Source organism: Podarcis gaigeae (genome assembly GCF_964106915.1).
Source record: "Podarcis gaigeae genome assembly, chromosome: 8".
Classification (NCBI taxonomy): Eukaryota; Metazoa; Chordata; class Lepidosauria; order Squamata; family Lacertidae; genus Podarcis; species Podarcis gaigeae.
This window is the reverse complement of record NC_139684.1, coordinates 20,586,952-20,599,786: the sequence shown is the minus strand read 5'-3', so window position 1 is coordinate 20,599,786 and position 12,835 is coordinate 20,586,952. Positions and strand designations below refer to the sequence as shown.

At 48.1% G+C, this 12,835-nt stretch overlaps 3 protein-coding genes across 7 annotated transcripts in view; 1 reads left to right on the top strand and 2 right to left on the bottom strand.

Moving 5' to 3' along the window:
- The window catches only part of MMP23B (matrix metallopeptidase 23B), a 28,908-nt gene extending 17,556 nt beyond the window's left edge, over positions 1 to 11,352 (bottom strand). The window contains exons 1-2 of one of the 2 annotated variants that reach the window (XM_083752756.1): positions 10,788 to 11,352; positions 10,079 to 10,269 (exon numbers count right to left, since the gene is read on the bottom strand). The gene's annotated coding sequence lies outside the window, so the exon portion shown is untranslated. Of the gene's footprint in view, positions 1 to 1,229; positions 1,827 to 10,078; positions 10,270 to 10,787 lie in introns of those variants that run through there. The other variant, XM_083752757.1, reaches the window with a different exon arrangement.
- Positions 1 to 12,835, top strand: part of CDK11B (cyclin dependent kinase 11B) — a 235,201-nt gene that overhangs the window by 49,155 nt on the left and 173,211 nt on the right. The window lies entirely within an intron of this gene.
- The window catches only part of MIB2 (MIB E3 ubiquitin protein ligase 2), a 70,504-nt gene continuing 69,267 nt past the window's right edge, over positions 11,599 to 12,835 (bottom strand). For all 4 annotated transcript variants that reach the window (XM_083752544.1, XM_083752547.1, XM_083752545.1 and 1 more), the window contains one exon: positions 11,599 to 12,763. In XM_083752544.1, the coding sequence (XP_083608670.1) occupies positions 12,522 to 12,763 (242 nt within the window). In that variant the 3' untranslated portion in view covers positions 11,599 to 12,521. The remainder of the gene's footprint in view (positions 12,764 to 12,835) is intronic.

Here is a 12,835-nt window from a genome sequence, read left to right as displayed (position 1 = left end):
CTTTTGCCAGAAGGTCCAGGGTGGGTTACGAAACAAGGTGACAATACAAGGTTAAAAATCCACAAAGCAAAGTAGAAATATGGAGAACTGAAAGCAAATAATTTTGGGGTGGTGCCGAGTGACAGTGTGGTATAGTGGTTAGAATGTCCGAATGAGGACCAGGGAGAGTTGAGTTCAGATTTTTGCTCAGCCAGGAGGTTCAGGGCTAGCCAGTCTGTTGCTTGAAGCCAAGGTCAAGATGGCACCCCCCCCATAAAGCAAAGTGGACAGGGAGAGGAAAGGTATGTCAGTCTTAGCAAGGGGGCAGTGCCCTTCACTGCTGCAGCAAAGGTATGAGGGGGGCAGGTGAGGCCAGGGTGTGCACATAGCTCTGTCCTCTGACAGAAGGGGACTCTGGAGGAAGTTTGGTGGAAGCAGGGAAACCACCATTGCTGTGTAGCACCTATACTTGACTGCAGTTGCCTCTACCTAACGGTTGGGTTTGCCTTGACGAAGCTCAATGGGCGACTCTAGGCCAGTGGCCGTCTCACAGCCTTGCCTACCTCACAGGGTCATTGTGTGCACAAGAAACAGCAGGGAGCGAGATTTCTGCGTTGCCCTGAGCTGCTGGGAGCAAGCTCTTGGTTTGAGGGGAACCACCAAACTCATTTTAACTTCCAGCTGATGCCCTGGAAGAGCAGAGTGTCGTTCTGAGACCTGGTGGGTCTTGCAAATGGTGCCTCCAAGCTGCTTGCAGGGAGGGGCTGAGGCATGGGAAGCTGCTCTCTGCCACTGTCAGACCGCTGGGTCCATCCAGCTCTGTGCTGTCTGCACTGACTGGCAGCAGCTGTCCAGGGTTTCAGATAGGACTCTCCCAGCCTGGCCAAGGAATGCTTGTAGCTCTGTGGAAGAGCATTTGCCTTGCACCCAGAAGGTCCCAGATTTGATCCCTGGCATCACCAGGTAGGGCTGGGAGAGAGCCCTGCCTGAAACCCTGGAGAGCTGCTGCCAGCCAGTGCAGGAAGTACAGAGCAAGATGGCCTGACCCGTTATAAGGCAAGCTTCTTGTATACCTGCAGATGGCAGAGATTGAACCCGGGACCTTCTGCATGTAAGGCTCTACTCGCTGATCTGCCTTCCTTTCTCTACTCCATCAGTGATGAGCCCTAAACTGGTGCCACCCCAGAGCAGGGTAAAAAATAAAAAAAGAGGATTATAGGAAGCAATGAGGAGATATAAGAAACCATTACCCAGTTCTCTCCCTTGGAGCCTCCTTCAATCTGAGACAAGCAGAAAAGGCTGCAGTTTCCCTGGAGCAAGGAAACGGCTTGCTATCCCTGGGCAGGTTAGGGTCATGCTCGCGCCAAGGCGAGGGTGGAACGGTTTTCTTTCAAGCCAGAGAGCACTTTCACTTTCTTGGAAAGCAAAGCTCTGTCGTTCCCCTCGTGCTTTGAGGCGGAGACAGACACAGCTCCTAATATGAAGTTGAGGGATGCTGGCTCTTTTTTTAAAAAAAAAAAGTCAGGAGAAGCGAGATGTTTGCTCTGAAGGCACGATAGCCAAAGAAAACCTCTGGTGTCCGAGCAGCGGGCATTGCAGCTGGGAGGTGTGTGTGCCAGGGGAAAAATCAGATGGAGAAAGGGACTTTGGGGGGAGCTTGCATAGGTTTTGCGATTGAGAAAGCTAGGTGGGCGCCTAGGAAAATAAGCCCCAATTCTCCCCCCTTGCAGGGAATTGATAAAAATCAAAAAGGTGGCATGATGAGACTTGAATGAGGTACAGCTTGCAGCCCCAGTGGGCAGAGATGCCTGAGCGGGGTTCAAAGTCTGGGCAAGCCGTCAAGGTTAAGTCTGCGATCTGGGCACAGGTAAAAGGTAAAGGTAAAGGTACCCCTGCCCCATATGGGCCAGTCGTGTCCGACTCTAGGGTTGTGCGCTGGCCGGGAGCCAGCACTGTCCGGAGACACTTCTGAGTCATGTGGCCAGTGTGATGAAGCTGCTCTGGCGAGCCAGCACCAGCACCGCACACGGAAACGCCATTTACCTTCCCACTGGAGTGGTACCTATTTATCTACTTGCACTTAGGGGTGCTTTCCAACTGCTAGGTGGGCAGGAGCTGGGACCGAACGACGGGAGCTCACCCCGCCGCGGCGATTCGAACTGCCGACCTTGTGATCAGCAAGTCCTAGGCACTGAGGTTTTACCCACAGCGCCACCCGCGTCCCTTCTGGACACAGGAGATGAGTTCAAAACCTGAAGCACTCGTGCACAACATCCACCACGTAGGCCTGATGTGGCCCCCCAGGCGTTTTGATCCAAATCACGAGGCCATTTCGGCCAAGTCACAAGCAGCAACATCATACGTACACGGTGTTTTGCAGGCTCGGGCAATTAAGCTGCTAAAGAATCATGGGCGTTTTTTCTTTTTAAAGCCTATAATATAAGCAAGTTCACTGAAAACAAAAGAAACTTAGATCTGGCCTAAGCATGCTTCAGAGAGAGGTGGTAGAATCGCCAGGTCAAAAGTTTACAGCTTCAGATTGTAAGTAGGGGTTAGGCTTATCTTCCTAACCATAATGAGGTCTAGGAACTTGCGGGCTTTCTTTAAAAATGAAAATTGATAACACTTTGCACTGCATTCTATCCCCTGATTCTATACCAGGCCGGGGCTTGCCCCAAAAGATGGAAAATAGCCCTGTCCTTAACTGAACCATGCTGTTACTTTCTCCATTTTTTTTTTATAAAGAGAGGCTGGCTGTGTTTAGATGCTTTGACACACAGCCATGGTAAATGATATTACATAAGCTGCACAACAGGCTATTCTTAATTCTCCCTTCTCTTTAATGAGAGTTTCTACCTTTCCCCCCCTTCTTTCAATTTTCACATCTGGCTGTTTGACTTGGCCGGTTCTCAATGATTGTTGAATCCAGCTCAATTTAATTTTGGCCCAAGGAGAGGGGAAAATATTCCTTGCAACCTCGCATGTCTTTTTCAGTCCTGTGTCAAGAAGCGAGATAGAAAAGGCGGTGGGAAGGGAAGGTCATATGGAGTTATAAGAGAAAGGCCTGGGCATTGTGGTCATTTATGGATGGAATTTGAGTCAGCTCCCCTGTACAGGTCAACCTACTTAAGTCACGCTTTCTGAAACAATAAACCAACTGAAATGCAGCACTTCTTCAAAATTTGCACTTCTCCGAATTTTGCAATGCCAAGTGACTTTTTTTAACAAACCGTGCACCCCATGGTAAAATGTGCATTCAAAAATGCATACGCCACTGAACACAACATACAAAAAATGTGTTATTTTTAGGGGACACTGCATGCTCAAAATGAGCACATCAGCCAACAATGCAGACAAAATTGTATGTACGTCAGGAGAAAGTTGCATTAACACGCTGATGGGTTTGCGTGAGGACTAAGGAAGTCGATCAATCTGCAAACTGATGTGGAAATGAAACTTAATATTGGAAACTGAGGGAACAACAGTAATAACAGTGCATTCGTTGTAGATATATACTGGACAGTCCCCACATAATTCTGCTTTATTAGTTGGTTCTGCAATACTTCCCGAATGTTGCCACACTATTTCACTACAGGACAACAAAAGTGGGGGCAGGGGAACAAGAACCCCTGGAAAAATTGTGGTACAAAAAGTTAGAGGATTTCAGCAGAAGTCACATCACGCGCACTGATTGGAAACGAAGCGGTGTGTTGACCTCAAAACCATAGCTGTCAACTTACAGATTTGAAAATAAGGGACCAGCAGCCTTGAAAATAAGGGACCAGCAGCCAAAATAAGGGACCTGCAGCCTCACCTATTCCAGGCACTCCAGTCTTCCTGTCCTCCTGCAGTCTGGTCAAACTCATGCTGGTAGCTTCGAGAACACTGTCCAACCAACTTTGTAACCAGAGGTTCAACTGAATAGAATCTGAATCACATGCACCACAAGGCCTATGCAGCCTCAACTTAAGATGGCTCCCTGGCCTGGCTTTGCACTGCAAAGTTTGCAGCAGCACGTGCAACAAAATGGCGTCCAGCATTCAAAACCCCCCTCAGTTTGCATTAACTAGCCACACACAAGGCATGCAAGCTCCACCCCCAGTCGTTCTTAGACTTCTTATTGGGTGAGCAACACAGCCAAGCAACACAGTTGGAGCCTCCCTCCTCCCTGGCCAGCAGGGAGGGAGGGAGAGGAGCTGCTTCCTTTGAAATTTAAGGGACATCATTTAAGGGACATTTAAGGGACATCTATCAATAAGGGAAGGCAGCGGGACATGGCGCTGGAATAAGGGACTGTCCCTTCAAATAAGGGACACTTGACAGCTATGCTCAAAACCTTTGCAGGTGGAAAGCAGCCCTGAAACTGCCCCTGACACCATTGCGAACACAAATCATCATGAATGCACAAGGAAAGCATATGGCTGGAAGGGCTGCAAAAGATAAAGAACAAAAATCTAAGGAGCAATGGAGAAAACGTCTTCCGTCAAGAGAATTCCAAGAATTTTAAAATTTGTTTGCGGGACAAGATGTCCCAGACAATTATGCAGATCCACAACTCACAAACAAATCTCTTTCTCTCTCTCGTCAATAGCAGCAAGCTCGAAAATATATCTGAGATTAGAACGGAAATGCAGACAGAAATTACAGAGAAAAACATTGAGACTTAAGCCAGCTGCTTGCGGGGAACAGCAACAGTTTATGTCTTTGATTCACTGCCCTGTTTGCAACCACAGCTATCTAAGACACCTCCAGCAGCTCATTTGCAGGCAAGGAGGCAAGAGTCTGCTGCCCCCTGGTGTTTCTCCCTAGGAACTGGCATTCAGAGGTATCCTGCTCCTGTACAAGGAGGTTCCACTCTTAGCCATATACTTAGCTGTTAATAGTTGCTGACAGACCTACTCACCATTAAAATGTATTTAATCTTTGTTTACCTGATTCGTTCAATCGTCGCTAGCCCTACCTGGAGATACCTGGAACCTTCTGCATTCAAGAGAGATGCACAACCACTGAGGTTTGCTTTTCTTCAAAGGTCTATCCAGCACAGCATCCTTTCTGCTAGAATGATGTTCCCAGAAAACGTTCACAAGCCAAGGCATGAAGGTAGCAATATACTCATATTATTCATTGGCAGCACATGCTATTTACTCATATACTGCCTCTGATGCTGGAGGTTCCATTTAGTCATCATGGCTAGCAGTAATCGAGAGAGAAATGCTGATATATATATATATGTAAAGGGACCCCTGACCATTAGGTCCAGTTGTGGCCAACTCTGGGGTTGTGGTGCTCATCTTGCTTTACTGGCTGAGGAAGCCGGCGTACAGCTTCCAGGTCATGTGGCCAGCATGACTAAGCCACTTCTGGTGAACCAGAGCAGCGTACGGAAACGCCGTTTACCTTCCCGCCAGAGTGGTACCTATTTATCTACTTGCACTTTGACGTGCTTTCGAACTGCTAGGTTGGCAGGAGCAGGGACCGAGCAACGGGAGCTCACCCTGTCACGGGGATTCGAACCGCCGACCTTCTGATCAGCAAGTCCTAGGCTCTGTGGTTTAACCCACAGTGCCACCCGCATCCCTATATATATATAGGGATATATATATATATATATATATGCTTTCGTAGATTTTCACGGGTACAGGAATGCAGGTTTTGGTGTCCTCGGGTGTCTTCCCGTGTAAAAGTTGGGGTGTCTAGGCGACGTTTCGACGAGGTCTCACTCGTCATCTTCAGGCTGGTGCTTTCGGCTTCTTGTTACTGGAACAGAGCGGGATCTCAATGTTTGTGTTCCTATAAATACTGTAGAGGGGGTGTGGTGTCTAGCCTCCAATGTTCTGGGCAGAGAGGAAGTTCCCAGGCTAGTGTGCCTTTTCTTCTTTTGTTCCTTAATTACTTGAGAGATACCTTGAGTGATTTCTTGAGTGATATCCTGAGTACCACTTAGGTGGGTCATTAGGTGTGGATTAGTTGCTAAAGTCTTTGTGTCTTGACCTCTTGAACTTTGTGAAGAGTTTTCCTGAGAAGATGGCTGTATTGCACTTAGTTGTGCTTTGGCTTGGCTTCGTGTATAGGGGCGAGCTGTGGTTTTGTGGCTTGTGTCAGCCAGATCTGTGTAGGGATTGCAGGGGGGTGCAGCATCCGGAGGTGCCACCATGGATTGGCTACTGGATGGTGTCAGTAATTCATCTGTGGAGAGGGTCTGGGTTTGGGTCTGGTGTGGTTGATTGGTGTTGGCGTTCTGTGTGCCTCTGGATCTGGTGTCAGTTTTTGTGGGGAGGGCTAATTTCCAGATGTCTGGCAAGCGGGATGTGTCGTCACGCTTGTTCATGTTGTGAGGGTGTTTCTCTATCTCGATGGCTTCCATGATTATTCTCTTGTGGTGATGTTCCGTGTTAAAGAGCAATTTGGAATCTGCAAAATTAATTTCGTGTCCTGTTTCTTTCATGTGTTGGAAAAGAGAGGAAGTTTTTTCTTCTTTTTTGACGGCATTCTTGTGTTCTGCGATACGTGCATTTATTCGTCTGTTTGTTTGCTTTCGTATATATATATTCCAAACCCATTTTAAAACTGCCCAGGCAGGACACAATTAGACTCGCATACATTTCTCTCAATTCACAAAAAATATTTCCTCCTAAGGAAAAGGTTGGTGGTCTTTAAGAAGCTACTTTATAGATAAGTAGTCAGGAGGCAGAGGAACCAGAGACCAAATAGCAAACATGCGCTGGATTATGGAGAAAGCTAGAGAGTTCCAGAAAGACATCTACTTCTGCTTCATTGACTATGCAAAAGCTTTTGACTGTGTCGACCACGGCAAACTATGGCAAGTTCTTAAAGAAATGGGAGTGCCAGATCACCTCATCTGTCTCCTGAGAAATCTCTATGTGGGACAAGAAGCTACAGTTAGAACTGGATATGGAACAACTGATTGGTTCAAAATTGGGAAAGGAGTACGACAAGGCTGTATTTTGTCTCCCTGCTTATTTAACTTATATGCAGAATTCATCATGCGAAAGGCTGGGCTGGATGAATCCCTAGCCAGAATTAAGATTGCCGGAAGAAATATCAACAACCTCAGATATGCAGATGACACAACCTTGATGGCAGAAAGTGAGGAGGAATTAAAGAACCTTTTAATGAGGGTGAAAGAGGAGAGCGCAAAATATGGTCTGAAGCTCAACATCAAAAAAACGAAGATCATGGCCACTGGACCCATCACCTCCTGGCAAATAGAAGGGGAAGAAATGGAGGTAGTGAGAGATTTTACTTTCTTGGGCTCAATGATCACTGCAGATGGTGACAGCAGCCACGAAATTAAAAGACGCCTGCTTCTTGGGAGAAGGGCAATGACAGGCCTAGACAGCATCTTGAGAAGTAGAGGCATCACCTTGCCAACAAAGGTTCGTATAGTTAAAGCTATGGTTTTCCCAGTAGTGATGTATGGAAGTGAGAGCTGGACCATAAAGAAGGCTGATCGCCGAAGAATTGATGCTTTTGAATTATGGTGCTGGAGGAGACTCTTGAGAGTCCCATGGACTGCAAGAAGATCAAACCTCTCCATACTGAAGGAAATCAACCCTGAGTGCTCACTGGAAGGACAGATTGTGAAGCTGAGGCTCCAGTACTTTGGCCACCTCATGAGAAGAGAAGACTCCCTGGAGAAGACCCTGATGTTGGGAAAGATGGAGGGCACAAGGAGAAGGGGACGGCAGAGGACGAGATGGTTGGATAGTGTTTTCGAGGTTACCAGCATGAGTTTGAGCAAACTGCGGGAGGCAGTGGAGGACAGAGGTGCCTGGCGTTCTCTGGTCCATGGGGTCACGAAGAGTCGGACACGACTAAACGACTAAACAACAACAACAACAACAAAGTCAGGACCCTGGTCTCCCAGGTCCTGATCTGACATTCTAACCACTGACTCAATTCTGAACATTGGGAATTTCTGCTCCAGCATCTCTTTTTCATCGAACTTCTCCAACATCCCTTCCATTTACCTGGGAATTGGGTCCAAGCTAGCACCCTCACTCCCTTCTTTGCTACTTATTCCTCCAAGGTAGGCCACGACTTTCCTCCTCCTTCTCCTCCTCGGCTCATCACAATGCAAAGGGCGAGAAGCCAGCTCACCCAGAGGTTGGCGGAACTCACAAATCTGTTTCAGCAAAATAAAGCCAACAAACATCTATCTGGAGGAAATGCAGGTGGTCACTATTCAAAGGTGGCATTTTGTGCTTCCGAAGGGATGCCGCTGCACGACTTTCCCCTAGGAAAGCCAAACATAAGAAGAGAATGGGCTGTGCCCAGAGGAGGAAACAATCTTTTCCCGCTTCTAAGGCTTTGTAAGACTTATCAATGACATTTGTAGGCTGCCCCGGGAGCCTGCTCTTGACTGGATAAATAAGCCAGGCTCCCCCAAAATCCAGATGCGGTCCACCTTGACATTAAAAGAATAAATCTTTGGCAAACTTGAAAACGCAGCGAGAGCCGGAATCATCCAACCCACAAAACATCGAGTTCCCGGGGCTTTGTAATGAGCCTGCCAGGGCAGGACCTGCTTGATCGCACCACGGGTTTTTCCGTTCTACAAAAACCGAGCAGGGAGGAGATTCTCCCTGCCTTCCTCTTCACAGCAGGCTAACCCTGACTTCGCTGCCCTTCACAGCTGGGCAGAGAAAGGGAACTACTTGTCCGTGGCCTCCGAACACTCTGTGCTTGTTCACTCAAGCCGCACTTCTTAGCTTTGGGCTAAGTGATGGAAGAACAATTTGCTGCAGGTTTGGCCAGAGATGGAGACAGCAAAGGGAAGAGACTGCAAAACTAGATGCAGTCGACACCCGAGGGCTGCCCCGGACCAATGTCTTTTTGTGCAGCGTGCCATTGACACATTGGTGGCGGATTTGACCAGATTCATAGGAGGGGCTCTCCAAGGGTCATTTAGTCCAACCCCCTGCAATGCCAGATTCATACAGCACCATCCACACATCGTTGCATTACCTGTTCGGTTATGCTCTCCCGATATGATCGCGGACAACAGGGGCGTTCTTGCGCTCTGCCATAATCAGGTTTATTACGCACCCTACGCCAAAAAGGCCCCAGGGTTGCTTGCAACCATTTAAAATTCAGATTAAAACAAATTGCAGTCACAGGAAGAGAACAGGTGCTGAAAATGTATGTCTCTCAGGTGTTAAATGCTAAGGTTGAAGAGTCGCAGTTTACTTATGTTACTGAAAATGTGTAATTTATTAGATATTATGATGATGTAGCAGCAGTAAACCTTTTTAGCATGTAAATGGCAAATAAATACTGTAATAGAATCATCAAATTGGGAGGGATCCTGAGGATCATCTAGTCTAGGGGTCGGCAACCTAAGCCCCATGGGCCACAAGCAGCCCACGGGGGTTGTTTAACTGGCCCATGAGCTGCACCCGAAATGAGCGACCCACTCGGTGAGTCCCCACATGCTGCGCTAAACTGTCGCAGCGTGGCACAGGGACTCGCTTCCACAGTGCTGGAAATCGCTTCCACGGCGCTGGAAATCTGCAGAGACACAGGAAACGGTGTCTGCACAGACGCAGATGTCGGAAATTGCGGGGGCATGTGCACTTTCCGGCCCATGGAGGGATCTCCACTGGAGTGAACCGGCCCAGGCGAGGTAAACCTTGCCAACCTGATTCTAGTCCAACCCCCCGCAGTGCAGGAATATGCAGTGCTCCCTGCAGGGACTGAACCTGCAACCTTGGCATTATCATCACCACGCTCTAACCAACTGAGCTATCCAGGCTCAGTGTGGTGGGCTGTCCTCCTGGCCCCCTTTCAAAGCTACCTCACGGCGGCAAATTCCATACAATATAATTAACACTTCCTGATTTTGCCTGGTTTTGCTTTTTGCTCGTTCTCGGGTGGCTCAAGAAGCTGCTCAGGCTACAGAAGCCTCTCATCGCCACCAAAAGCGCAGGAAACCTTAACTAGCCACCTTTCTGAGATTTCAGCCATGAGGGCTAGAAACTTAAAAACAACAACCCACAAACCCAATAACATCTAGGCAGCTGAATTCTGCAGCCAAATGCCATACACAGGGGTAGGGAAAATAAGACAGAACACTCACCTTGCCATCTGTCCAAGTCAACCCATCTCACTGATATTGTCCGGAGTGCTTCAAAAGGAGCAAAGGCACTGGTTTTTGTTAAACCTGGACGTCATGCCAACCATGGTTCATTGTGCCATTCTGGAGGCAGAGGGTAGGGCTCAGGATCCTCTGCTTCATTAATAGCCATGTAAGGTCCCATATCTCCAAACCTATTGCCATAGGGGAACCTCTTGTGAATGAAGTATCCCCAAAGAGGGCATGGACAGGTGGCTGGCTGGCTGGCTGGCACCAGGAAATGAGCACTCTACGCTACCACATTTTACTGCAGGCCCCCTTTCATCAAAATACATACAATAGTACCTCAGGTTACAGACACCTCGGGTTACAGACACTTCAGGTTACAGACTCTGCTAACCCGCAAGTAGTTCCTCAGGTTGAGAACTTTACCTCAGGATGAGAACAGAAATCACACGGCAGGAGGCTCCATTAGCTAAAGTGGTGCTTCAGGTTAAGAACAGTTTCAGGTTAAGAACGGACCTCTGGAACGAATTAAGTTCTTAACCCGAGGTACCACTGTATAACACTCCTACTCTGCTTGTGAATCATGCAGCCGTTAAGGGATTTTGGGGTGTTTTGGACTACGTAATTCTGCCCAAAAGGTGCATGAGATGAAGGCATGTACACTGGGCTGCAGAGGGAGAGAAGGGAAACACAGCTATTCCATTACCTCTGCTGAGACACCAGCTGTCTTTGGACCTCCTTCAACTTTGTCCTCACGGCAAGTGTCCAATCAAGCTACCCGAGCAGATTCTATCCCAGCCGGCCATCATAGTAATTTTTGGCACTGGTGCCTTGTGTTTCCTCCTCCCTCACCAGTCCTTTTTCCTTGTGTGTCATGTATTTCAGATTGCAAGCTCCAGGGTTCAGGGACTGTCTCAGAACGACCTGGAAAAATCAGGAGAGCGCACCTTTTGGGGCTCCAACTAAAATACATAATAAAAAAACAGTAGCCCCCCCCCCATTGCTAAAATCCTCTGCAACATGCAGAGACCAACAGCAAGGCAAGGCTAGCAAAGAGAGTCCCTGGGAAGTTTGGAAACAAGGTTCAACAAATGCCTTGCACATTTCCACCAGACCTGTGTCAGGATACACTTGACCCTGAAAGCAAAAACATTCACAGTCGCATTAAGAGTTTGGACGAGCATGGCTGACTCAATTTGGTACGTTGCAGCAAACCATGGTTTCCCAACACACAACTGAACTGTGGCTTAGAGCAACTAGTTGGGCTTTCATTCTCAGCCCCCACCCCAACCTACCCAAAGCAGAATAAATTATCCTTCTTTCTCTGGAAAGGGACTGTTCGTTTGCTGTGGCTTGTCAACGTTCCGTTCACACCAAACCCCAGATTAGGCTCCCTTTAATCACAAGGACAGTGTTAAACACCTGAATCATTTGCACTAGGCATGGCCGGGGGGTGGGATATGAAAAATGTCTTAAATCAAGGGGGGAATGGAGGGGGGAAATTGTTTGTCAATTCATTTTTCATTTTTTATTGTAATTTCTCGACTTTTAATAGAACTCTCTCATTGGAAAACACCTGCGTGTGGCATTTTGGGCATTTTGAAGAAATAAAAACATTTGCACTTCAACATAGAAGAATATTTCTGTTTCAGTGTTTTTGGGGGTTTTTTTAGCCAGTTCCTGCTTGCGCTCTCTCTCTCTCTCTCTCTCTCTCTCTCTCTCTCTCTCACACACACACACACACAATCTCTGTCCATCACCATTTATCATATTGGATCATGGCTTTGTTAAAATAGAGGATTCTAAACTGGAAGGCGGCGTCGGGGAGGGGAATGTGTGGAATATTTGGTTGTGAGCGTCCTCTCTCCAACGAGGCCTGCCCCTCTCTCCAGGAAAGGAGGAACCCAATTTACCCTCCACCATTTTTTAAAGTGCAAGAATATTGCTTTCCTTGCGCCTCCCCCCCCCCCCCCAGTTTCCCACCCTCCACGGAACTGAAAGAAACGTGCTTGTCTTTTCTTTTTCTCTCTCTTTTTTGGAAGATCGTGTATTTTTGTCCCTTCAGAAGCTGGATAAGGCTACGAAGAAGGAAAAAGAGTTCACGTGCTACACCAAGAGGTCTTTCTCGCTGCAGACCACCGTTTTTGGCCCTCGCGGGCTTCCGTACACAGCACCCCTCAGTTGCGTCCGGTCCGCCTCGTGGCCCACAGCCACGCTTATTCTAGTTAGTCTTAAAAAGGGGAGGGGGAACGATAAAAGCCTTGGGATTCAGGGGGTCCCAAATCTCATGATTCTCCCATCACCAACTGCCTCTCTCACATTCCTTCGTGGCTATTAAGAAACAGGCCGGTTGCAATTCTCATCCCAAAGGGGGGAAAACAAAGAAATTAAGAGGGAGGGTGGGTTTGCGGCAGGGCAGAGAAGGAAGAGCGAGCCGTCTTCAAACAAAGATGTGTATCCTTTCCCGGATGGTCTGCCGGCAAATGGGGCAGACGGAAAGGGCGGCGCTGCACTCCTGGCATGACCCGTGCCCGCACTGGAAGATTAGTTTGATTTGGTTGTCGATGCAAATGGGGCAGGTGATCCGCTCCTCCATCTGCCGGTAGCGGTTCTGGAGGTCTTCCATCAGCTTCTGTTGGCCGGTGGATTCCGAACCAGAAACGCACTCCACCTCTGTGCTGTCTGTTCGAGGGAAGAGAGGGAGAGAAAGTCAAGGTTCAGTGCTGTCTGCATGGGCTGCCAGCAGCTCCCTGC